Source organism: Dipodomys spectabilis, unplaced genomic scaffold (assembly GCF_019054845.1).
Source record: "Dipodomys spectabilis isolate Male_0828 unplaced genomic scaffold, ASM1905484v1 ptg000436l, whole genome shotgun sequence".
Lineage (NCBI taxonomy): Eukaryota > Metazoa > Chordata > Mammalia > Rodentia > Heteromyidae > Dipodomys > Dipodomys spectabilis.
In genome coordinates this window covers 1,412,524-1,439,009 of record NW_024871113.1, presented here as the reverse complement: position 1 = coordinate 1,439,009, position 26,486 = coordinate 1,412,524, and the positions used below count along the sequence as shown (strand labels likewise).

Sequence of the window (26,486 nt, the reverse complement as noted above, 5' to 3'; positions counted from 1 at the left end):
AACACTTTTGTACAACTACTTGAGAGATTTTTTTTTTAATTAAAAAACATGTAGGCAACAGTGACTTACACCTGTAACCCTTGCTACTGGGGAGACTGAGATCTGAGGATTGTGGGTTTAAAGTCAGCCAATGCAGGAAAATCTACCTACAAGTAACCCCCAGAAAGCTAGAAGCGGATCTGTGGCTCAAGTAAATGGAAGAGCAAAAGAGCTCAGGGACAGTGCCCAGGAGCTGATTTCAAGCTCCAGAACCAGTGCATGTGCATGCGCGCGCACACACACACACACACACACACGCATACACACAATTTCCAGCTTGTAAGTTGAGTCAAATTTATACTAGTAACATGTAAAACTCATTCTAACCATTTGGTTTGTAAAAAAAACCTACTGGGATTTTTAAAAATACTTTAAAAATAAATATAAAATAAAATTACCACCAACATTTAAATTATTAAGTAAACATACACCTTGTACATAGATGATGTGTAATACACATTTTATGCTGCAGAAAGAAATCACAAGGGATAGGGTATATTATCCCTGATAATCAAACAGGAAAGCCACTTTTACACTATGAAGTTAAAAGTGCTGCAGAAATTGTTTCCTCTGTAAAAACAAATCTGACTTTTGGAGGAAGCTTAGTGTTTGGATGAAGCATCCCCAGCTGTGTGTTCACTCTTACCCTTCTCAACACTGCCTTTAGGAAGGGAGGAAGAGAGTAACTCTGAAGCTGGAAAAGTTCGGAGGGCTCACATTCTGTAACAAAAGAGTTGACATCGCTTCTGTATTCCACTGGGCAGACAAAGTACTGGTATTTGGATAACATATAGGCAGCCTGAAGAACAAAGCAGGTGTTTGTGAAACATTACCCAAACACAAATGAGTGTGTGTGAGAAAGCCCAGACATGCAACACTAAAATTTCTATAAACAGTCCACTATACATTTGTAAAATTAGAAGGGTAACAGTTGTCCACTGAACAACTTGAAAAACCTTTAGAAAGCAAAAGAGTTTTTGAAAGCAATGAGAACTCCATGGGACCACAAAGTGGGAGGAGGAAAAGGCTGATTTAACCATTTAGGAAAAGCATTATGGCAAGATCTTATTTCCCACCCCCACCCCTGTTGTTGTTTTCATGGGGCTTCAACTCAGAACCTGAGAACTGTCCCTGAGCTTTTTCACTCAAGGCTAGTGCTCACTCTACCACTTTGAGCCACAGTGCCACTTTTGGTTTTCTAGTGGTTAGTTGGAGATAAGGGTGTCATTACTTTCCTGCCCAAGCTTGCTTCAAAGTATGATCCTCAGATCTCAGTCTCCTGTGTAGTTAGCATTACAGACATGAACTATCCATACCCAGCCAAGATCTTAAAGTACATATAACTAAATCTTAACAAGTTAAGAAGCTATGAAGAGTCAAGGACTGAATTGTGAAAGTACTTAATGTTTTATTTTTACTTTTTAATGTTTAAATATTGGCCTAAGATTGGATCCTTGCTCACTATTCCATTTACCAATTATCATCTAATCAATATTGTATTTCAGAACTTTATTTTTTAATCAAATTTCATTTGGCACTTTCAATCAGAATAAATTAAGTTTGTAAATTATTGGTGGTTGGGCTGGGAAGGTGGCTCAGTGGTAGAACGCTTGCCTTGCATGGATGAGGCCCTGGGTTCGATTCCTCAGCACCACATAAGCAAAAAAAAAAAAAAAAGCTGGAAGTGGCGCTGTGGCTCAAGTCCATAACTGGACCCCCCCCCAAAAATAAATAAATTATTGGTGGTTATGGTGTTCCCCATCTAGAACAACGGCACATTACCATGTATTTGTATATTTAACTTCTCTCAAAGCTTCATGTTGTTATAGTTACTGTAATGTTTTGATATAATATTGTACATAAACATCACCAGACATCTTTTAATAAAAACCTAAATTCTACAATCTTTTTTTTTTAATTTTTTATTTTTTGGGTCCTGTCGTGGGGCCTGAACTCTGGGCCTGGGCGCTGTCCCTCAGCTCTTCAGCTCAAAGCTAGCGCTCTACTACTTGAGCCACAGCGCCACTTCCAGCTTTTTTCTTTTTGCTTATGTGGTGCTGAGGAATCGAACCCAAGGCCTCATACATTCAAGGCAAGCGCTCTACCACTGAGCCACCTTCCCAGCCCCAAATTCTACAATCTTAAACTAAGTTTTAAACAAAAAGAATACCCATTATCTAAGTGTTAAAAGTTAACCTTAGGTGGGCCACTGGTGGCTCATGCCTGTAATCCTAGCTACTCAGGAGACTGAGATCTGAGGATCCCAGTTAGAAGCCAGCCTGGGCAAGAATGTCTGTGAGACCCTTATCTTCTCTAAACTACCAAAGAAGCTAGAAATGGAACTGTGGCTCGAGTGGTAGATTGCTAGCAGGGACAGCACCCAAGCCTAGAGTTCAGGGCCCACGACCAGCACACATACACAAAAAAGGTAACATTAATATCTACTTAGAATTAACTTGTCCCTCAAGTTGGTCTCACAAGCAGGAACTACCAAGTGAGCCAAGTAACCACAGTGTTAAGAAATCAGAGCTCTTCAACATCATCTGCATATCTGCTAGGACTGAGACACTCCTTCCTGGAGCAGTATGAACCCCACAGGGCTAAGCAGCTTTTGAAAACTACCAAAACTCAGCAGCACAATGGTGAATCTCATCACCCTGGGGTAAGGCGAAGACATAAATTTTGTTAAGTTCCCAATTTGTTCTAATATGTAGCCAGGATGAAAACTATTGGGGTACAAAATGTGCTCTGTTTAGGTTTAAATAAGAACCGTAGAATTTTAAGGTTTGACTTCTATCAAGATTCAAAGTCAAGGCTGGGCGCTGGTGGCTCACGCCTCTAATCCTAGCTACTCAGGAGGCTGAGATCTGAGGATCGCCGCCGTTCAAAGCCAGCCCGGGCAGGAGGGAGACCGTGAGACTCCTATCTCCAATAAACCACCAGAAAACCGGAAGTGGCGCTGTAGCTCAAGTAGTAGAGCACTCACCTTGAGCTGCAGAGCTAAGGCACAGTGCCCAAGCCCAGAGTTCAAGCCCCACGGCCGACCAAAAAAAAAAAAAAAAAAAGATTCAAAGTCGACTCAGTACAATTTTTCAAAATATAGAGTTCATAGTAAAACTCACAATGAATCCAAACACGACAGTAGAAAAGAAACCACCAATGAATCCTTCCCACGTTTTTTTAGGAGACAACTAGAAAGATCAAATAAATAAAGAAGAGTTATTCACTTTAAAAAAAAAAACACATATTCCATATGCAAACACTGCTCAAGGTGTCCGCTCAATACCTTCTATAGCTCTCCTTGTTTTTCTTATAACTGTCTGAATTATTTTCCCTTCATCCCATGATCCTTATCTATCTTAACTAGCATCTAGAATTTCTAACATGTGGAATCTGCTATGAATATTTGTTTCTGTGAAGTAATTTGCTTTTTTCCTATCAAAGAGCCATCAACTCTATGTTGAGAAAATCATCCCATAATTTTTATGGTTCTCTGGGAAAAGTACAATTCCAAGGGTGTGAGACTAGTGTTAACCTACTAACCAAAATTTGAATACAATAAAACACAGACATCATAGAATACCATCTACCTTTATGTTTTCTCCTCCCTTGCTTCCTTCTCTTCCATCCCTTTCTCCCTTCTTTTTCTTAGTGGGAATGTGGCTAGTTGTGTGGGGGAAAGGGAACACAGGATCTCAGTATGTATGAAGCTCAGGCTGGCCTAGAACTGTGATCTGCCTCAGCAAGTTGCCACCATGCCTAGCTCAGCTTTTCATACATTTCTACTGCACTATGTATACAAGAAATCTTTTTTCTCAATGAAATACTCCACAGCCTGAAATTCAAGTATTTACAAATTCTCCTTGCCCTTCCTCTCCTCTCCCTAGCCTCTTCCTCCCACTTTTTGTTTTTTAACAATCTATGTCTGTCTACAAAAAGAAAAGAACTTGTTGTGCTTATAATAATGGATAGTGTTTGCTTCACCACTGGGCTATTGTTTCCAGGTCAATGGGGCATTCAGGGAGAGAAGGGTGGAGAAATCTGGAACCTGGTGATGCAGGGACAAGAGGAGGTAGGAATGGACTGTTCTCATTGCCCCAAACAACCATATTAGATAAGGACTGAGATGTGTGCGATGATTTAGTCATCTGGAGATCACAGATGATCTTTGGAATAGCAGCGACAGAAGCTGAACATTGGAGAGAAGTACATGAGAAGTGGGTATAAGCCAAGATACCTAAGCTCTCTGTATGCCTATTGTCCTGATGTTCATAACTCCTCAAACCAACACAGTTGGCAGCCATGGTATCTTTTCAAGGTCTCTAAGAGTCCTGTCTTAGGAAAGGAACATAATATCATGAGCTATGAAAGGACTCAAATTCAAGATTAAAACTGGCTTTATCAAATCAAGGTGACTCACCTCATATTATGAGTTAATTACTCAATCATCTAGGTTTATTGTACAACTAATCCAGACTGGCAAAAATAACTAGAAGGCAAAGTTCAAAATCAGATTCTTCTCCGTCTCTAGCAGTCTTTCTGAAGTAATTCTTAAGCCAAAAGCTTGGCCTGCACAGACTCTTGGAATATTTGATACAGCAGCTTTAGACATATTTCAAAGATACATACCAGCCTGCAGTATCCATGCAGCTCAGCCTGATGCTGAGTTTGGATTCTCACAGGGAAAAGGGTTGACCAAGGTTTTCTGAAGGATAGGAAGTCCCTGCATTCCTCACTCCAGGAATATTTCTCCAGGAACCTTCACTCACTCTGAACAAACGGCATGATAATTCTAAACAATGGCCTTAAATCCCTCCAAAGCAGTCTCTGAATGAGAGCATCAAAGTAATTAAGTAACTGGGCTGGGAACTTTGTTTCAGTTGCCAAGGACCCGCCTAGTAAGTTTGAGGCCCTGAGTTCAAAACCCACTAGTGTAAAAAAATGTCAAACAATATATGATGAGAACACTATTGAAGAATTTTTCACTCTGTGAAGTTAGTGACTCTTGTCTGAAGTCCCAATGTGAAAGCAAGCTTTCTTTAAAGAAATTAGTTCTAGCAAAAGGTTTGATTTCCATTTGTTTCTTCCCCCAAATAAGAACTGTGTAACTGGATTCCATCTGTTCTGGTAAAATCACCTTGCTTATCTCTTCATCTCCACTACCCATGGGGAGAATCAAATCTAAGGTAAAACAAAATGGTCTGTCCAGGAACACACTCCTTCTGCTTTTTGTCATTATTTTTCCACTCCCTCAGTATTTTACCCTAAGTCTCTCAAATCTTTTCTAAATATGAATTTGTGTATAAAATCTGAAGAAATTAGAAAAGGGTATATGAAAATGGTATAATTTGCTCTTTGAAAAAAATTGGAAAAGAAAGGGATAGTTGAGGAGACAAGTTGAGAGGAAAGCAAATGAACCTTCAAGAAGCAGGGTCAGTCATGGGGTCCAGCCTGTACCAGAGCCAGTAAACACTGATGAAGAACCCAGAAAGAATTAATGGCCCCTACACTATAGTTACTAAATACAGGTACGGAAAATCCCAAGCACCTGAGAATAAACAAAAAAAAAAAAATGTGGAACAGCCAAAAAGTTGTAGGAAATGTTTTCCAGAGTCTAATCTTTAAGGCTATGAGAGGAGCTTGCTTTTTCCATTACCTTAATTAATGGAGTTCTTCCAAAAAAAAATCCAAAAAGGTAAGCAGTGATGTCATTGCAGATAACACTTGATATTGGAACAAGGAACCTTAAAAAAAAAAGTCAGCAGAAACAGCCTGAATGATTAAGTAGCAAATATTTTTATATGTTATGAGTCATTATGAACCAAGATAATAATCATTAAGATTACACTCTGGCCTAGTTCAGAACATGATACATGACAAAACATTAGCAGAAGCAATAAATAACCATATTTGCTCATTTAGCCATTAAGCACAGTGAAATCTATAAGTAACATAGTACTAGAGCATTGCTGAAAAATAACGATTTCTAGTCATGAATATTTACATTTGAGTTTTATGAGGAACAAGTTATAAAGTATGAGATTTCTTTTAAGAAAAGCAGCCTTTTAAATAAAAATGAATCATTGATGTAGACAGATTATAGTCTGATAAAATGGTATCAAGTTCTTAATGAAAATTCTATTTTATAAAATATTAATTTTAATTCTTTTTTTGTAAGTCTATGATTGCATTAAACTCTTTGACTTGTATATAACCTACTTACTTCAGTAACTGTCTTCCATTGATTAAAGTATTTTATATGGCAGACAAGCTTAAAATAAGTAATTCCTAGTTTTAATACAGACACATGCACACATATAAGTTTTAGCAAAAATCATAAGCTGTTGAAGTAATAAAACTTATCTTGACAAAACTCAACAACTCTAAAAAATATTAGCTACTAAGTTAAAAAGGATTATGGCCAGTCTTTATATATAACTTTCCATTATATATAACTTTCCATTTTTCTTCAGTCCAACTAGTTAAATAATAAATTCTAGAAGTTTTGACTAATAAAAATGCTTGCTGTAGCTACGGGCTCCTACCACAGAGCTGGTAGGTCAGCACAGGGAGTCTGGAAGCTACTCCCACGGAAGCAGACAACTAGAGAGAAGGCATTTCTGACAGGGCTGGCAAGCACAGTCTCATATTCTTCTGTATTCCATATAAACAAAAAAATCTTTGAAGTCTAGCCTTTGTAAAAAGTAAAAAGTCACTATACTATCATCTACAAGGCAATTGTTTAGGTTCTTCATGAGAACTTTCTGCATTTTACTTGGAACTTTAAGTAAGGTTTCTAAGGGTTAATGAAGCATTTTGTCTTCAGTTGCCAAACAATAAGCAAAACTCAAGTTGTTGAAATGCAATAGGGGAACAAAACATAACTAATAGGTTTTGGCAGAAATCTGTAAGACACTGGCCCATGTTAAAAAGTTTTTATAAAACTAGACATAAAATACAATGCAGCATAATACTGTTCCCTTACCATATCATGCCTTCAAACAGATTTTGGATGACAAGATGTGACTGAGTAACGATTATCAGTAAAGTGACATGAGTCCATGCGAACTGTTAATAGCCCAACAATACAAAAATTAGCAAACACAACTGATCATTGCAGCCAAGGAAGCAAGAGCAATTAAGGCACAAACTTATGCCATGACTTTGAGTCAAAATAAGGTGAAGAAAAGGTCATACAAAATAAGTGCAGTTAGTAAATTATATTCATTATATTGCCTATTAGAATGTTGGAATAATGAAAACATTTAACAAAGTAATCTTAATTTATACAAAAGGGAATGGTAATAGCTGTGAGATATTCTACTAAGTTAAAAAAACACATATACTTGATTTAAATAATGAAAAACTTATGATGCTACTGTGGCATTTAGAAAGAAATATTATACCCTCTGGGTGCATTCTGCAGTTATAAAAAATGTTTAAAAGTACATTTTCTTTAGAAGTTTATTATGGTAACTTTTCCTCATAAAGAGTTATTTCTAATTTCAAATGATCCAAAACAGCAGGATTCAATTGTCCTTAGATTATATTTTTTTCATATTTGAAGTTGACCTTCATAGGTCTTCAATGACAGAATTTAGTGTTAATTTTTCAAACATTGCTATTTCATCTATGTAGCACAATCACTGTGGGTAGAAGGAAAACCAAAAGAAGCTACTGCTCCAATGCATTAGTCATTATTTTAATTGAGATTTAAAAGATGACCTTTCAAATTCCCTAGATAATATAATACAACTACTTCCACAGTGCTTTCCCTGTGCTGGGGATTAGCAACCAAGAGCTGGTGGAGTACATGGGAGGATGTAAGTACGTTCTATGAAAATGCTATGGCATTTTACGTGAAGGCCTTACTCAAAGGGATTTTGGTAGTCACAGAACCAAGAGACTTGGTGAAAACACCGAGAGGATTTTATTTTCACAGAAGTTCTTTTATTTTCTAATTTGATTATCCAAAAATATTTTTCTAATAATTTTACTTTCAGATTCCCTGAAACTAAGAATGTAAGGAACAGTTTCCCACCAACGATAATTAACAGACTGTCTTTTTTTTTTTTTTTTTGCCAGTCTCAGGGCTTGGGTTCTGTTGCTAAGCCTCTCTGTGCTCAAGGCTAGCACTCTACCACTTGAGCCACAGTACCACTTTTGGCTTTTTCTGTTTATGTGGTACTGAGGAATCGAACCCAGGTTTTATGCATGCTAGTCCAGCACTCTACCACTAAACCACATTCCCAGCCCAACAGACTGTCTTAAGAGAAAAAAGCAAAGCACCAATAGGAGATATAGTCCAAGTCTAATGTAAGTCTTATTAACACATAAATTCACAAATCTATATACTAAATTTTATTTTAGTCTGATTATTAGCTGTACATTCAGAAAACTTCAACTTACAAAGTATACATTTCATAAAACATAAACTTTGATTTTCTTAGCAAAATTCTCTGTGCGAAAAGGAATTTCTATGTCTAACCAAAATTAGCAAGAAAATATCCTCAGCCTGCTTGCTTTACACTCATGCTACCCACCTGGGAACATAATTGACTTCCAGCAACCAATGGAATAGATGTTTCCCTCACTTAACTATCCAGGAGACTGAAAATGTTTCAAATTTCTACATAATCAGGGAATTTAAATAATTTAAAATTCTTCATCTTTGCAATTTTTTAACAAAAATTTTGAGAAGACAACACATTTTTTGTTTTTGTGCAGGACTTAGGGCTTGAACTCAGGGCCTGGATGCTGTGCTTGAGTGCTTTTGCTCAAGGCTAGCACTCTACAACTTGATCCACAGATTCATTTCCAGCTTTTTAGAGAATCACTGGAGATAAGAGTCTCACAGAATTCCCTGCTCTGACTGTCTTTGAACCATAATCCTCAGCCTTCTGCGTAACTAGGCTCACAGGCTTGAGTCCCTTGTACCAGACTACAAAATCTTTCAACTTCCAACACTACGTTTATTGGTCTTCCAACACTGAGATATAGAAGATATCAAGTAGTGGATTAGATTATATCTCTTCACTATACAAAAAAAAAAAGAAGTAGGGTTTTGTAACTACAAAATAAAGGTTAATACACACCATATAAAACTGCAGCCGATAGTGTTTCTTCACCAAGCTCAGCACAAACATGCAGAAACCTGTTCAAGAACAAAAACATGTGCTTGTTGTGCAATTCTGCATGAAGCATGAACTCCTGAATCAAATAAAGCAACGCCCTTCATCATGTGTAGGTATACTTCATTTATTCGTTTATTCATATGCCATTTCTCTTACTATATTAAACATTTTAATGTTTCTTAAGGGAAACAATTTCAAAGTGCCATGGCACAATTTCAACATGTCTTTTACATAAATTAAACAAGTCATGTGAGCATGGAAAACAGATATTCAATTTCAGTTGAATAAAATGTATTTGTTATGTCTTTTCAAGAATGGGCTAGTGGTATAAAACGAGTAGAGTACTTTTCCAGTATATGCAAGGCCCTGGGTTTGGTTTCCTAGTACAGCACAAAAGAAAGACACACACACTAAACTTGTTCAACCACTTTGTAAAGTAGTATGGAGGTTCCTCAAAAGACTAAACACAGAGCTCCCCTATGACCCAGCAATCCCATTTTTGGACATTTGCCCAAACAATCACAAACAAGGCCGTACTAAAGCCATCAGCACAACTATGTTTATTGCAGCATTATTTATCATAGCTAAGATATAGAACCAATCCAGATGCTTCTCAGTACATGAATGGATCAATCAGAAAGAAGGACACCACCCCATTTGTTAGGAAATGGAAAGACTTGGAAAAAATTATATTAAGTGAAATAAACCAGGTCCAAAGAAACATAGGTCCCATGGTTTCCCTTATTTGCAATAACTAGTATATGTCTAGGATAATCTTACCAGATAAGAAGCAGAAACGGTCGAAAGCTATGTACATAGATGCTAAGCAAAATGAACCCCAAGATAGGGACACAGAGGTTTTATCTTTGTCACTATTGCTTTTAATGTACTATGTGATTTTTTTATTTCTTTTGTATGTTCTTCCCCCATAGTATAACCCCTGTTATCACTGTATTTGATTCCTGTGCCTTAAATCTTGTATATATATTTTTTTCTAATTTGAGGAGGGGAAAGGAAATAACAAAATGCTGAATCAAGGATACAGGTTAATTCATTGTAAGAATGAGATGTACAAGACACTATATTGAAAATGAACTTTACAACTTGGCGGGGTGGGGAAGGAAGGGATGGTAGGGGACAAACAAAGGAGGGGGTAACAATGCTCAATAGGAAATGTACTCATTACCTTACTCAAGTAACTGTATCCTCTCTGTACAGTATCTTTACAATAAAAAATATATATAAAAAGAAAGACACACATAGTCAATTCATAAGAGTACATACAGAATGTATTCCATCACTACACAATGTGAAAATTAACCACAATCATTATGTCAGCTAACATACATTGAACACATGGGCTTAAGGTTCAAACTTTTTCTATATATTAACTTCCAGATCCTTTCAATATCCCTGTGATACAGGTACCTATATCATCTCTATTTTACAGAAAAATGCATAGAAAGGTTTGGTAATGTACTAAAGGTCACAAAGCAAAAAAATAATGTAGATCCTATTGACCCTCAAAGGTTGGTGACTCTAGCTAACGCTCTAACCATAAGTCTCAGGTGAAGACTTAACTTGCAATTTCTCAGAACAATGCTAAAAGTTTAGTAAAGCCTAATATGTTTAATCATTTCAAGATTTAGCAACAACTTTATGTCTGTATCTCATTAGTGAAAAAAATATTGGATAATTATTTCTGACTTAATTGTGAAATCTAATAATCACATACTAATGTCAGGCAATATGAAGCATTTCTTGTCCAATACACTGATAAACTTCTAAATTTATTTGCTTGACAAGAGAGGACTCTAAAAATACACAAACACCAAGTCTCATTCAGATAAACAGCCATGTACTTTAAAACTGGGGAATGAGTTTTCTGAGACAGAAACTGAATATATGTCAGCCAGTTGATTCTGTACGAATTGCTTATCTGTCCTCTACAGACCACAACAATCCCACATACTAGGGGAAGTTTTCACCACAGCAAAGAACCAAACGTGGCAGCTCTGATCTGTTCTCTGGCGACTGATTTTACATGTCCAAGTGTGGTGGAGAATGACTAAAGAAGAGAAGGCATGCTGGTAGAGTGACTAACTGGATCCCACCCAATAGCAACATGAAAACATTTTCTGAGCGGAATGTAAGTGAGGGAAGGGACACCGGGCACAGGGAACACAGCTCATGGTATTACAATTGCCAAATGCATCAAAGTCTCCTTTTATCAGTTACTTTTAAGATTTCTTTCTATAGAAGGTAGACATCTGGTAGTTCAAATAATAGGGATTTCTAGGTTGGTTTATGCCATTAGTCTGCAGTTAAGACTGAATGTCACACCGGTTCAGAGGCTAATGGGAAAAGGGCAAAGCAGAGACACAAGGCAGATGCTGCTGGGACCTCCTTTTCTGTGTAGCAGACTCATTGTCCCAAACACAACCATGGAACATCTCAGTGTCATTACCTCTGAAATATCTCCTCACAACACTGCTCCAAAACGTATGGTTTCCTTTTCCCTTAAATTACATAATACCTCTCATCCTAAAACATTTCTTCAAACAAAATTACCATCAGAATTACTCAACATTTCCTAATGGACACTTTTCCAGGACAGTCTTAGCAACTCACTTTCACTTGATCTAATTTCACCTGAAGTGTACAATTATCTGCTTCCTAAATACATTAAGATAATACACTTCTCTGACTTCAGGGGAGGAGGCATAAAGGGTTTCCCTAGCATATCTAACATTAAATATTAGCACTAATGAAAAACACTCTGAAAGAGAAGCATATGAATCATGTACCATATGACTTAGTATAAATATGTAAAAGTGTGTATATATTTTAATAAACCTATGGAAAGGATAAATCATAATTTGGCTTCACAGTTTTACTTTTTACTGTAACTAGTAAAGAATTTATGCATGGCTGTGTGTCCAATTAAAATCATAGGTTATATCACAGTATAAGCTTTAAAGTATTCCTGAAAAAAGGCTGCCTAATATACAGCATTTATTTATAATTACATTCACCTGCACTGAATAACTGTTGTTTTGAAAATGTACTGGTGCTTACAGAAAGATGTATACATTGTGTCGGCCCAGGAATTCCCAAGGGGTGAGGAAAAGCCATTATCCAACAGACTACAGAGAAATACAGTCAAGAAAGAAGGCTAGGGAATGAGATAGTTACTAAGTCAAGAAAAACACAGGGGAAAGAGACACTCTGAAGACCCCAAAAAGATGAAATACAGGATATTTCACAAAAAACGCCCAAACAAAAGAAATTTTTGAGCCTCTGTGATGCTTCAGGCACAGGTACAAATAAGATGAATAAGTCAGGTGCTAGCATTTAAGAGCTGGTAGTCTAGTTAAAGTGACAGCATAAAGAAAAAATAAGGCTGTTTTTAAACTTTACCATTGGTAGTTAACCACATTAGTGATACTCTACATCCTGCAGGGATCCAAGTCTGCATAGTAGAGCCTACTGATTCATCCTTCATCTTCTAACTTGGTTAGACTTTTCATTGTTCTCACATAAACTATCGAAACTTCAAAAACTGCTAGCATCATCCCAAATAAACTCAGAAGAATACTAAACTATGTAGGTCTTTATTCAGATATGAATTATTTACAAAAAAGGCTTAGGGGTACATGCTTTGTAAAAATTATCATACAAACCGGTCATATTAGCTAAGATTAAAAAGAATAGTGGTTCCTGGGCCATGTGCATGCTAAGCAAGCGATCTTTCAATAAACCACACCTGAACACCCAGAAACAGTTTTCTAGTAACAGATGGGTTGCCAGGCACTGGTGGCTCACACCTGTAATCCTAGCTACACAGGAGGCTGAGATATGAGGATTGCGGTTCAAAGCCAGCCCAGACAGGAAATTCCCTGTGAGACTCTTATCTCCAGTTAACAACCAGAAAGCCAAAAGTGGCACTGTGGCTCGAGTGGTAGGGTGTTTAACTTGAGCTGAAGGGCTCAGGGACGGCACCCAGGCCTAGACTTTAAGTCTCAGGCCCAAAAACAAACAAACAAAAAAACCAAAAACCCACTTGATGGGTTTAATACTATCATGTATATAGGGGTCTTGAATTAAAAGCTTATAAGGAAGTCAGGCACTCCTGGCTCACACCTGTAATCCTAGCTACTCAGGAGGCTGATATCTGAGTATCTCTATTCAAAGCCAGCCTGGGCAGGAAAGTCTGTGAGACTCTTAACTCCAATAAACCACTCAGAAAACTGGAAGTGGTTCTGTGGCTCAAATGGTAGAGCGCTAGCCTTGAGCTGAAGAGCTGAGGGACAGCGCCCAGGCCCAGATTTCAAGCCCCATGACCGACCAAAAAAAAAAAAAAAAAAAAGCTTAGAAGGAGTTTTGAAGATATAGTCCTTTCTGGAGTTTTCTATGACTCTTTCTAAAGATTTCATCAAAACATCCTCTGATATGAAAGAGATTTGGAAAATTTTTTGGAAAATATTTTAATTGCATTTATTTTAAACATATATTTATTTTAAACATATATTTCCATTGATTTTCTTGAATTTAAAGCATTATATTCAACTTATACCACCTCCGTATGGATTTTAAAGAAATCAAAATAGCCATGCCTAAGTATAAGAAAATATATTTATTGAACATAACCAATGTAGTTGGTTAAAATATGATATGTAGAGTCAGACACTGTAAGCTCATTTATGCATTAATGAAGAACATCTACCAACATGGCTACTCTGACTTCAAAAGAGCCCCAAATCCAAACCACTGAACTGGTAAAAAGTTCCTTTCTATATATGTATCTAGTTTCCAGAAAAGTCATTTTCATGAATTTCAATCTCACCGTTTTTTCTTTCTTTGCTCTCAGTCAAATTCACTTTATGACAAATTTTCTAAGTGTCAGCACGAATTCTAGGTCCTAGTAGGTCATCTTGCATGACAGGAAACAAGTCATTTCATTTCATGGTCCTCAGTGAATGGTTCGGACATAAAGATATCTACATTTTATTTCAATCAGATTAATGTCAATTGGCCGCTGTGGATCACTACTATAGTCCTAACTTAGGAGGCTGATATCTGAGGACTGCAGTTCAAAGCTAGCCTGAGCAGGAAGGTCTGTGACTCTTATCTCCAATTAACAAAAGCTGTGGCTTAAGTGGTAGAACACTAGGCTTAAACAAAAAAGCTTAGGGACAGTGCCCAGGTCCTTAATTCAAGTCCTAGAATAGCGCCAGGAAAAATGTCAATGAAATAGCCCTGCCTGTCTGTCTCTTCTTTGAACATTTAAAGAAACTTAAACTTCCAAACTCATTTGATCACTGCAGTAAAACTAACACTTTGATGGAGCCACTGGAACATTACTTAACAAAGACTTCCACAGTATACGAAGATATCTGAATACAGCACTCTATTTTATTCATTATTTTTAAGTCTAACTCTTGGTTAATAGAGCTCATAATGTCACTAACCACTTTAAGAGTCCCTTCAAAACAGCCACAAAAACAATAATGTCAGCAAGAAACTTGTGTGGATGTTCTCAGCCTTTTAATTCAATATTACTGGGAAACTAAATGCCAAGGCCCAGCTCTGAACCCTGGAAATGAACCAAACAAGAGGGATACAAGTTAGCCCTTAGAGCCCACTAGGGGCCACACTTAAAATGATAGTAGGGGAAGAGTTCTATTCTGGTTTTGTACAGAAAATTTAATTGTGTAAGCTAGCACCACTTAGCTTACTTTTAACAATACATTTGAAGGACTGTAATAATGTCAATTTCCTAGTAGGATAGAGTTTTGAACAAATGTTACTATGGTTGGAAACTGGGAAATGTATAAAAGGTAAATATTACATTTTGTGAAGATAGAATGACACCAATAATAAAGTATGTTTTAAAATATAAAACAAGAAGACATAAAAATTTCAAAAATAGTCAAAAGCAGCAATTAGTTAAAGATCAACCCGCTGTGTCTTCATTTTCCCAATTTATGTCTCCTTTGTAGCAAGTAAACACATTAAAGGTTCCTAGCCTCTCTCCCTTTACATCTTCCATTCAGCCACAGATCTTAGGAGATCTCTTACCATACCCCCTCCAGAGATTCCCAGAAATAGATCCAAACCCTCTCACAACATACAAAGCAGTTCAAATGCATCTCCTGCCTATCTTTCCAGTCTTGGATGCCTAATGTCCCCAACCATGCAGTCCTCTTTTGGATCCATTCCTGGCTTAGCTAGCGGGGTTCACCTCCTGGAATGCTCTTTCCTGCTCTCCACCAAGCAGAACTCAGCTTTTTTCCACCTTTGCAATACCTTCTCTCTCTTCTTAAGCCTTCCAAGCCCTCTGCACCCTCATCAGAACAAGGCCCTCTTCCTCTTCATGCTTCAGTTGACCATTGTTCATAGTTCAGCAATGAACTATAGAACTTGAATCTCACAGCTTCAGCTCCTGGGAGGCACATTTTCCCTGATATCTCAACCTCTCCACACTCAGGACCTTAACACCAGGAAGCAATCAAATGTTGACTCAAACAATGACTTTAGTGACTTTCACATGAGCTTCTGTTACCCAATGAGTCTAAAACGGTAAATGTCTTAAGTCCACGGCATTTGCTCATTAACAGTGCATTGAAGACAGAAAGACAAGAGAGAGAGAGAGAGTGAAAGAGAGAAGGGAAAAGGAGGAGGAGGAAAGGAAGGAAGGAAGGAAGGAGGAAGGGAGTGAGGAAGGGAGGCAGGCAGGAAGGCAGGCAGTGTTATAAAAGTCCAAAAGTAGAGCATATGAGACAATTCCTAGAAAAGTTTGGTTGGGTGGTGATATGTACAATATCACTGTATAAACAGTAAAAACAAACAAAAAAGATAAATTTCCTTATCTGTCTCCACTGAAGAGAGAAGTTACTCAGACTTGAGGGATGAGAGGTAGGGATGAGATACAGGACCACAGAGGCAAAGCCCATCAGGGACATAGTAGCACTTTATATGAGGACATCCACCACTAGGTACTGTAGTGTACAACAATGTACAGCAATGTACATATGCCTGTATATGTGCGAAAAAATTAGACAAGCTTAGGTATGCCAAGTAACCTACAAATTATAATGTCTGCTTCTCATCTGCCTAGGAAAGATGGGTGAATGCCAGCTGCTGGTGACTCATACCTATAATGCTACTGAGGGAGGCCAAGATTTGAGGTTATGATTTGAAGCTGGCCCAGGCAGACAAATCTGAGAGACTATAATTTCTAATGGATGAGCAAAAAGCCAGAAGTGAAGCTGGGCTCAACTGGTAGAGCACTGGCCTTGAGCAGTTACTAAAAGTTGTCCAGAGAAATGGGAGAGAAAAGGGCTGGTGGTGGCAAACGTGAGCAGGCACTCTGAACTGGTTAAGTAGAAGTGAAACAATGGGTGTGAAGCACTTGTCAACAAAACAAATTCTGAGGATAGACTAAAGCTATCTTTAGAATTGTATGAGCATGAAACATTTCAGGAAAATCTGGAGGCTATGCTTCAGCAATGTGAGGATGATGTCCAAAACACCAGAAGACACAGGAAAGAGTAGGGGTCAGAATCGTGAAGGTGGCTCTGCAGCCATCCACAGAGAAACAGGACACACAGGACTCTGCAACAGAGGTGTCCAGGAAAAAAGGCAGTGATAGACTACCTGGTATGAGTGAGCATTTAAAGATACTACCAAAAGACATGAGAACCCTGGAGCAACCTCCAAGGATTTCTTGGTTGGAGTTTACCTATGTGAGGAGAGAAGGTGGGTGGTTACTCAGTACAGGAAACAAAAAGCTGTGAAGGGATGAAATTGGAAAGTAGTGTCTGACTTTACAGAAATGATATACAGAAGTCTATTGAAAAATGTAAACAATGACCAAAATACTAAGTATGGAAAAGTGAGACAGATTTTAACAACTTCACAGGTATTGCCTAAGTAAATCAAGAAGCAGATATATCCCTTAAAAACGGGAAGAGTCTGAAGTAATGAGTGTGAGAACGATTGTTCCACATTATAAATCTTTAGAAATGGAAGTGGTGCTGTAGCTCAAATGGTAGAGCACTAGACTTGAGCTGAAGAGCTGAGGGACAGCGCCCAGGTCCAGAGTTCAAACCCCACCACTGACAAAAAAAAAATTCTTTAGAAGCATTGATCTTTAAAAACTAATACTTTGAGCCTGGCACCAGTGGCTCATGCCTGTAAATCCTAGCTATTCAGGAGGCTGAGATCTGAAGATCATAATTCAAAGCCAACCCGGGCAGACAAATCCAAGAGACTCTTATCTCTAATGAGCAAGAGGCTCAACTGGTAGAGCATTAGCCTTGAGTGATAAAGGTAAGTGACAGTGTCCAGGCCCTGAGTTCAAGCCTCAGTACCAGCATAACAACAAAACAAAAACAGGAAAACACTAATATTTATGATACAAATGATTTACATTTTAATTAATCATAGTTATTAAATAATTACAGGAGTAATCACATGAAATAAAATAGATGAAAACCAGTCTGGGGTACAAGCTCAATGGGAGAGCCGTTGCCTAGCATGTGTGATCCTGAGTTCATAACACACACACACACACACACACACACACACACACAAAACAAAAAACCCAGAAGCCATTGTGTATAATTTCTTACTAATATTATTAAAACTCAATAATAACAGAGAAGAACTATTGCTACAATAAATACAAACTGAGAAAATACTATTCTTTTCTCCCATAATTAGGAAGAGACAGTATTTCACTCTAAAAATGTTTTAATTTATCCTTTTTAATGTAAATCATCATGCTTAGAACATCCAAACTGAACATAATTTAGAAACCGAACAACTATCTCCAAATGAATACCTATTTTTACCCTTGAAAGAACAGAATTATTTTAATACCCATTTCTAAGAATTTAAATTCTTAAATTCTTAGTAATGACTTTTTAAAATGTAGGAACAGAATCAGAAAATTAGATTGAACAAAAATGGTGAAAGAAGGAAAGTCATTTAGGGGGAAAAAAAAAAACCTCGATTCTCTAAAATGATTTCAAATTAATATTCTGGCTTTCAACAAACCTAAAACTTATTCAAGTATAGAAAAGAAGTCTCTTACCTCCAATTTTACCCTAAACATCTGATTCTTAATATAAAATAATAAAAACATGTTATATGTCAAACTACAAAGTTGTATATGTAACAAACCATGTCAATAAAACTATGCTGATTAATTATATATGGAAGTTTTACTTCCCACTATGGACAAATATATATGAAAGTTTCTTTGTACATTCTATGTACATTCTTTATATATTTAAAGTTTCTCTAAGATCAAAGGAATTTTTCAGAAATAGAGTCTTAAGTACTTTTCTTTTAAAACTCTAGATAAAAAATGAACTATGCAACTTGTGGGCAAGGATAAGAAGGGGAAACTGAGGGAAAGCAAAAGAAGGGGTAACATTTTCTGAAAAAGAAATATACTCATTACCTGATTTATATCTTAATAACAATAAAATTATATTTTTATTTAATTTTTTGTTGTTGTTGTTGCTCGTGGGGTCTGAACTCTGGGCCTGGGCACTGTCCCTCAGCCTCTTCAACTCAAGGCTAGCACCCTACCACTTGAGCCACAGCACCACTTCTGGCTTTTTTCTGCTTATCTGGTGCTGAGGAATCGAAACCAGGGCCTATGCATGCAAGGCAAGCACTCTACCACTGAGCCACTTTCCCAGCCCTAATAAAATTATATTTTTAAAATAAATGGAATGAAGCCTATTTAAGGAAGAAATATAGCCAGGCACTCGTGGCTCACACCTATAATCATAGCTACTCAGGAGGCTGAGATCTGAGGCTTGTGGTTTGAAGCCAGCTTGGGCAGGAAAGTCTGCAAGAATCTTATCTCCAATAAACTACTCAGAAAAAGCCAGAAATGATGCTGTGGCTCAATGGTAGAGTGCTAGCCTTGAGTCAAAAGAAGTTCAAGGACAGTGCCTAGCCCTTGAGTTCAAACCCCAGGACCAGCAATAAATAATAAACAAATACATTTATGCATAAGAAACAACTGAAGAGGCAGGAATAAAGTATAACAAGAAAGATTCTAAATTTAAATATTGCAAGTAAAAAATAAGCATAAAAAAGCTACATATCAATACAGAGTAAGTTGTCCACTTACCTGCCAGATAGAGTGCAAATGATATAAACCTATGGTAGCGAATGAGGAACTGAAGTTGTTCTTCTCTCTGAACAAATGTAGCAAAGTAATCAGCTACGGTTTCTCCATAGAAAAAGTAGTTGACACACAGCAGAAAGTACCTAAAATTAGTAAACAGTCAGTTCTTTTATATTTAAGGCTTTTTTCTTCCTAACCCAACAATTATTCTCTCTCTCTCTCTTTTTTTTTTGTTGGTCATGGGGTCTGAACTCTGGGCCTGGGCACTATCCCTCAGCTCTTCAGCTCATAGTGCTCTACCACCTGAGCCATAGCTCCACTTCTGGCTTTTTCTGCTTATGTGATGCTGAGAAATCAAACCCAGGGCCTCATGCATGCAACACAAGCACCTCTACCACTGAGCCACCTTCCCAACCCCTATTCTACATATTTGGATAATAACACAAAGATCAACACAAATTTCAGAAAACTAAATATATAATATTCAAAATATACTCCATCACAATGTAGAAAACACTGTTTTCTCTATCCATCTCTGTTTGCATCTCTCTCTCTCTCTCTCTCTCTCTCTCACACACACACACACACACACACAGGGTCTTAAATTCCTAATGAAGATCAGCTCTCAAGTATGGAATTCTATGCTTCCACAAGAAAGAATAACATCACCTCATTCATAAGGAATTGGAAAGACTTGAAAAAATCCTATTAAGTAAAGTAAGCCAGACACAAAGAAACATAGGCTCCAGGGTTTCTCTCATTTGTAACACTTTTGAATAATAGCATGTGTAAGTCATATCCCCGCCTGGCCTAAAGAAGATTAGCTGGTATACAGTGTCGCTGTTCTTCTTCTGTCTTCTCAATGGCCATGTGGACTCTGGTTGAATAGTGGTTTTTAAAGGGCACGTGAGGGATGGGAACAAGCAGCAGGTAAAACTCTCTAGGAAAAACCTTTTTAAGCCTCCATAAATTCCCTATCCCAGTTCTCATATGTCCCGGGACCTCCCTCAGACAGGTTAAGCCCAATGAGATTATGCTGATAGTTGCTTGTAAGGGCCAGAAGAAAGGATGGGGAACAAGTGCCTGTGAGCTCCTTGGCACCTCTTCATCGGAAGGGCAGAGTCCTCAATGGCTAGAAGCAGTGAAAGAGAGGACTGGGCTCCAAACCTCACCAACTAAACCCCACCAATTCCCCAAATCCAGGGCATGTGATCTCATACCTATCAATTGGATTATGATTTTTTCCTAAACTGACTTTGACTACCTTGTAGGGCTAATCAGGGTATAGTCTAGCCCAGCAACCCATCTTCCAGTTAGCGTCCTACAATAAACACTTTCTGCCCAGGAGAACCAGCAATATCTCATCATTTCCAGTATATGCTACATCTATCTATCTAGCCCAAATCTAGGGACAGTGGGTCTTGCTTCTCCAACCCAGAACATTCTTTTCTACCAAACATTGTTTTTGAGTCCCCAGTGCAGAAATATAGGATGTGCATCATGATGCCAGGCTTGGAGGAGCCCGTCTTGATTTCGACTTTCTTTTTTCTACACTTAGAATCAATCCTGCATGGTTTACCACTTAATTTTCTCCAACTAGTTTATCTACTTGACATTTGCCACTCATGGAAGCCTGCTAGGAGAAAAAAAAGTCAGGTATAATCAAAATCAAGGCATTATTCTTTTGACTATTCTAAACCTGAAAGGTGGTTTCTAGGCTAATACAAAGAAAACAATTACATCAGAAGGGAGAATGATGGAAGGAGTTTGATCACAATACATTTGTATGCTTGTATGAAAGGTTACAATGAAACTCTCATTGTACAATAAGCTAAAACAAAATCTTAAATTAGGTTACTATGAACTACCATATTATTATATTTCCTGGTCAATGTCTTGATAGCTATGAATAGGCTCACATCTATAATCCTAATTATTCAGGAGTCTGAGATCTGTTCATCATGGTCAAAACCAGCCCAGGCAGCGATCTCTATGAAACTCATATCCCCAGAAGTGGAACTATGGTTCCAGTGGGAGAGTGCCAGCCTGGAGTGAGAAAGCTAAGGGTCAGTGCACAGGCTCTGAGTTCCAGCCTCGGCAGCAGCTCCCTTCCCCTGGCCCACGTGCACACACTATAAAACTTTAAATATTAAAAATTATTTGGTGATATTTTTATAAGTTAATGTGCACTTGTATAGAAAAATATTTTATATCAATTGATAGGAAATTAAAATTATAACTACAGTGATAAAAGACCATAAAAACGCCTGATACAGTAAGTGGTGCTATCACTCAAGTGGTAGAGTGCTAGCCTTGAGCTGAAGAGCTCAGGGCCAGTGCCTAGGCCCAGAGTTCAAGCCCCATGACCAAAAAAAAAAAAATGCCTGATGAATTCTTGTTCTTTTAAAAGAGATACATATGTATCTCCCTTCTACGTCTACACACACATTCATCATACATTAGGTATCCCTAGAAGGACCAAGATAGGAGATAGGGAAAGGGTTGTGATGGAGTGAGAGTAGTAAAGATCACATTCTTTTTTTTTAACCAAACCAAACCAGTAACATAAACTGCGTGAGTATAGGCTGACCTGGATGCTTCTTTTACAAACATTAGAAATGCATCAATTTGCATCTCTGAAACAGTTGCATGTTTACTCACCAGCTCAGTGTTCGAAACCATGGAAGATCGTAAGAATGATAGACTCTGTAGCCTATAGTGATAATTTCATGGAAGCATTTCACTTGTATGCCCAGAACCTGGAACCAACAGAGACATGAACATGTTTCTCATTGTTTACATTTGTGCTTAATCATTTAAAAACAACTTCTTGTCACATGTAGCTTAGAAAATCTTAGTCCACTCATCTTTAATTCTTCTAAACAGGAGTAGCAAAAATAAAATATTCAATATCTCTAAAATTACATGATACCCTATACAAAGTAAAGACAATGATGTTTTATTCATAAAGGTTTGACAGATCTTTCACAAAGAAGGAGGTGATAGAATTTAGAAATTAGGGGTGAAGTCTGGTTGCCCAGTTGATAGGCTAATTTCATTATCAAAGTGTCATTTCCATTAGTACCTTTCAAGATTCGTTCGTGTCCAATTTCTATTTTCTTTCCTGTTTTGTTTTTGTCTTTGCTGGTATTGTTTGTTTCTGAGACAGGTATGTAGGCCAAGCTGGCCTCAAATTCATGATACTCATGCCTCTGTTTCCAAAGTGCTGAGATGTCAGGCAGGTGCCATTGCATTCAGATCTTATTTTTCCACTTTTGTCTGAGTAACCAAAATGATCACACGTGAAAGTTTGTGTGTTTACATATATATGTACATATGTACCTGTACAATATATGTACATAAGCATATCCATATATACATACATATATGTATGTATATGTATATTATATATAGAGAGAGCTCTCCGTGTGTTTTGGCATACTTACAAAAGATAATGATTGTGTTGAACAAATAGTTAAGACATCTCCTCACTAGTCACTCAGGAATTGGGGCTAATCTTTCATTCTCCCTGCTGTGCCATCTCCAGAACTAGACAATTCTGGACAATCAAAGCAATGCCACCAGGACAAATCACAAGCAATCTCCTCTATGTTCAGACTCTCAGACAACCAACAACGTTCATACGGTTCTGTTTGCACAGTGTCTATGTTCATGTGCAATAAGTGGCTTGACATTCTATTTAGTAGTCCTTCAAACTACTGCATTTTCTAATCTGGGTGAGAGTGATGTTGAAGCTTGGCTTAAGTCAATCCAAGGCTCAAGGAGCAAACAGTATCATGTATACTTATTATCATGAATTAAAGGGTAGAATCTTTGTGATCACAACAGAACCTTTCCATTTCTACCCTCTACACAGGCCTTTGAGTGGAAGAATAGATTTTTTTAACTTTTTAAGGATTATGTGACAGAATTATTTGCAAGTTCTCATGTCTAAAATATTGCTATCTGTCCCTTTACAGAGAAAGCTTATTAAATTTATATTTGAGAACATATTCTGGGATATTTTTCTAAGATTGTCACAACTGAACATTTCAAGCCTTCAATTCAGGAGTTTAGGCTACATTTTTCCCCATTACATTTAGGACATGCTCAATCATATACTTAAGTGGATATGCCTCTTGGCCACATGATAAAGCACTATTATACTAAAGTACAATAAAGAGTACATTTAGCATTGTGTTGTTAATATAAAGTACAAAGAGTACAAATTTAAATGCTCTTCTTCAAATAACCTTTGCATATAATATTAAACACTGGGGTTTTTTTAAAAAAAAAAAAATAATCCCGGAATGGGGAGAATGCTCAATGCTAAGAGAAAATGGCAAGGTCATTCCACCTATATAAACGAAGAGCTTTTAAGTTCTCAAATAGAGTGATGCAATTTCTATGAACACATTTTATTTAGAGTAGCCATTAGCAGCATACATGGTATTTTGCTGAGAGGAGGGAAGCAGGTTTTTAATAGCACATGTATATTTATACAATCAACGATAGCTTGCAAAGATAATATGGAAATGTTTAGAAAACCAAACGTATGAAATTCAAAATATTAGAATTATGTCCTTAAAATATATGCATATTGAGCCAGGCACTGGTGTCTCATGCCTATAATCCTACTTATTCAGGAGGCTGAGATCTGAGGACCTCAGTTCAAAGCCAGGCGTGGCAGTAAAGTCCAGGAGACTCTTACCTCTAATTAACTACCAGAAAAACCAGAAGTGGCATTGTGACTCAAGTGGTACAGCGCTAGTCTTGAGCTGAAGAGCTGAGGGACAGCACCCATGCCCAGAATTCAAGCCTCATGACCAACCAAAACAAAATACACTCACACACACATACTCACACACACACATATATGTATATATGCATATTATCCTGGGCTAGGTGATTACATAGAAATTGATTTCCATGTCATCACTGTACACTGGTAGAACTCATTTGACTCTACTTAGTGTAATGAGAGCCCTAAAAACAACAGTCCTTACTTAAGAGCCAACTTTAACAGTTACTGTGAATTCATAGAGCTAATAGTACCCGTTTTTTGTAAATAATCTATCAAGGAAGGGATTCACAACTATATATGGGAAAGTAGCCAAATGGACATATGCAGAGGGCAGAGTGGACAGTAGCTAGACCCACGGAGGGGAAGAGGCAGTGTCAGATCTGCAGATGAGGGTGAGGGAATATGAAAGGAGCTACACATAGTCTGGAGTTTCTGGAACACAAGGGAGGCAGTGAGGACAGAGAGCTAGGGCACAGCATGCAGGGCTGCACAAACGAGTGGAATGACATGCACAGACATGAATATCTAGGACAACCGACGTGGCAAGCTGAGTTACCTGTAGGTCCAACAGTAGAGACTGTGATGTAGGCCAGAAAAAAAAAAAACAAAAAAAACCAGTCCCACTGAGGATGGATGCACATTGGCTGGAGGACAAGGTGCATGAGATACCAAAGAGGTGGAACTAACTGAATTTGGTACACTGTAACAAGATACTTCACTTAAACACATAAAAGGAAGAAATATTTATTTTAGCCCATGGTTTCTGGGTTAGTGTGGTAGTGCATCCACCTCCATAGCCGTGTGTTAAGGCACAACATCATGGTGCAGGTGTGGTAGAGCTGAGCTGTTTACCTCACAGACTCTGAGACAGAAGGGTCTCAGAGCTAAGAGCTCCAAAGACTCATCTCCATGACCTACTTCCTCTAACTAGGCCCCACCTCCAAAAGTTTCTATTACTTCCCAATCAAGAATGCCATCAAACTACAAATCCATCAGGGTGCAGTCCACTGGTTAAGTCAGTTCCTTCTTAATCGCATACCTTTCATCCACTGGACAGTTAAGCTGAGGACTAAGCCTTAAACTAAACATATGAGCTTTCAGGTTCACATCAAGCTGTAGTGCTGGGGATAAGGATGGGAAGGGAACACAGACTTATACCAAGAAGGCTTGGGACAGCGCACATAAATGCTCAGGATGCCTGGGAGACAAAACTCAAGTTCAGATTCCAATGCACTGAATACGAACTAGAGCAACTATGAGTCAGAACCAAAAAAAAAAAGTGCCAGTTTTCCACTAGGAGTCTATTTAAAGGAAAATTATCTTATATGTGAAAGTATAACCTATTTCTTTTCTAATGTTTAGGATATTCTTACTTATGGTTAAAAAAAATGGACCATGAAAGTTTGCAAGCAGCATACTGATTTAACTAACTGATGGTGCATGCCATTCCACTGAGTAAATGGCTCTATTAAAGCCTGTGGTTAAAAGAAGGTAGAACACCACTATGCTTTTGGCAGGACATTCAGCTTAAGATGCGGGACACAAAATTTTCATCATGGTATTATTACAAACATGGTTCTAAAAGTACATATTAAAGAAAAAAGGATGAAGGAAACAGATCAAATGGCAGTGGTAGTTGGGTTTTAGTAGTTAAGGATAAAGTGAGAGATAATTTTTAAAACTTTTAAGATGTTTTATTTGGCAGTGCAGGGATTTGATCTAAGGGCCTTGCACAAGGCAAGTTCTACTACTTGAGCCATACCCCAGTCCCTTAAGTTTTTCAACTTTTGAGAACAATTTTAACATACTTTTTAAACTCTTAAGCACACAGTTTGAAAATAAGTTATAGAATGTTGATTTAACAGTTATAGAGAGTATAGATATTATAGCAGACACGCTCTATGTCCACATCTTAAATGAAACTACGCCTTGGTAACTGTGCCACTTAGAAAGCTTAACTCCCCCGATCCCTGCCGTGAATACAACAGTCACAGAATCATAAGTAGAAGAATGAGAATTTTAAGGAATAAGAGTGAGTCCCATATAACAGGAGGTGCCATTTCCTAGAACTACCTTGTGTTAGTCATTGCTGAGTGCTGACATTAAGAAGCAAATGCAAGCTAGGTATAAGATGTATGTCTCAAAATATAAATGATCTGATTTGTAATATGAACGTAAATAAGAACTGAAAACAAAACAATGTTAAGTACCCCCTGTGTATTGTTCATCTTCCTAAGGGAATACATAAGTATCATTTTAAATGATATATAAATGCTATATATTTTTTTGGGAGGGTCCGGTCGTGGGGCCTGAACTCTGGGCCTGGGCGCTGTCCCTCAGCTCTTCAGCTCAAGGC

At 37.7% G+C, this 26,486-nt stretch overlaps 1 protein-coding gene across 1 annotated transcript in view; it reads right to left on the bottom strand.

The window, feature by feature from the left end:
- Positions 1-26,486, bottom strand: part of Cds1 (CDP-diacylglycerol synthase 1) — a 66,708-nt gene that overhangs the window by 8,210 nt on the left and 32,012 nt on the right. Inside the window, exons 4-10 of the mRNA XM_042668430.1 lie at positions 21,988-22,085; positions 19,330-19,469; positions 9,135-9,193; positions 7,025-7,107; positions 5,696-5,783; positions 3,162-3,230; positions 686-838 (exon numbers count right to left, since the gene is read on the bottom strand). Coding sequence (XP_042524364.1) covers positions 686-838; positions 3,162-3,230; positions 5,696-5,783; positions 7,025-7,107; positions 9,135-9,193; positions 19,330-19,469; positions 21,988-22,085 — 690 coding nt within the window. The remainder of the gene's footprint in view (positions 1-685; positions 839-3,161; positions 3,231-5,695; positions 5,784-7,024; positions 7,108-9,134; positions 9,194-19,329; positions 19,470-21,987; positions 22,086-26,486) is intronic.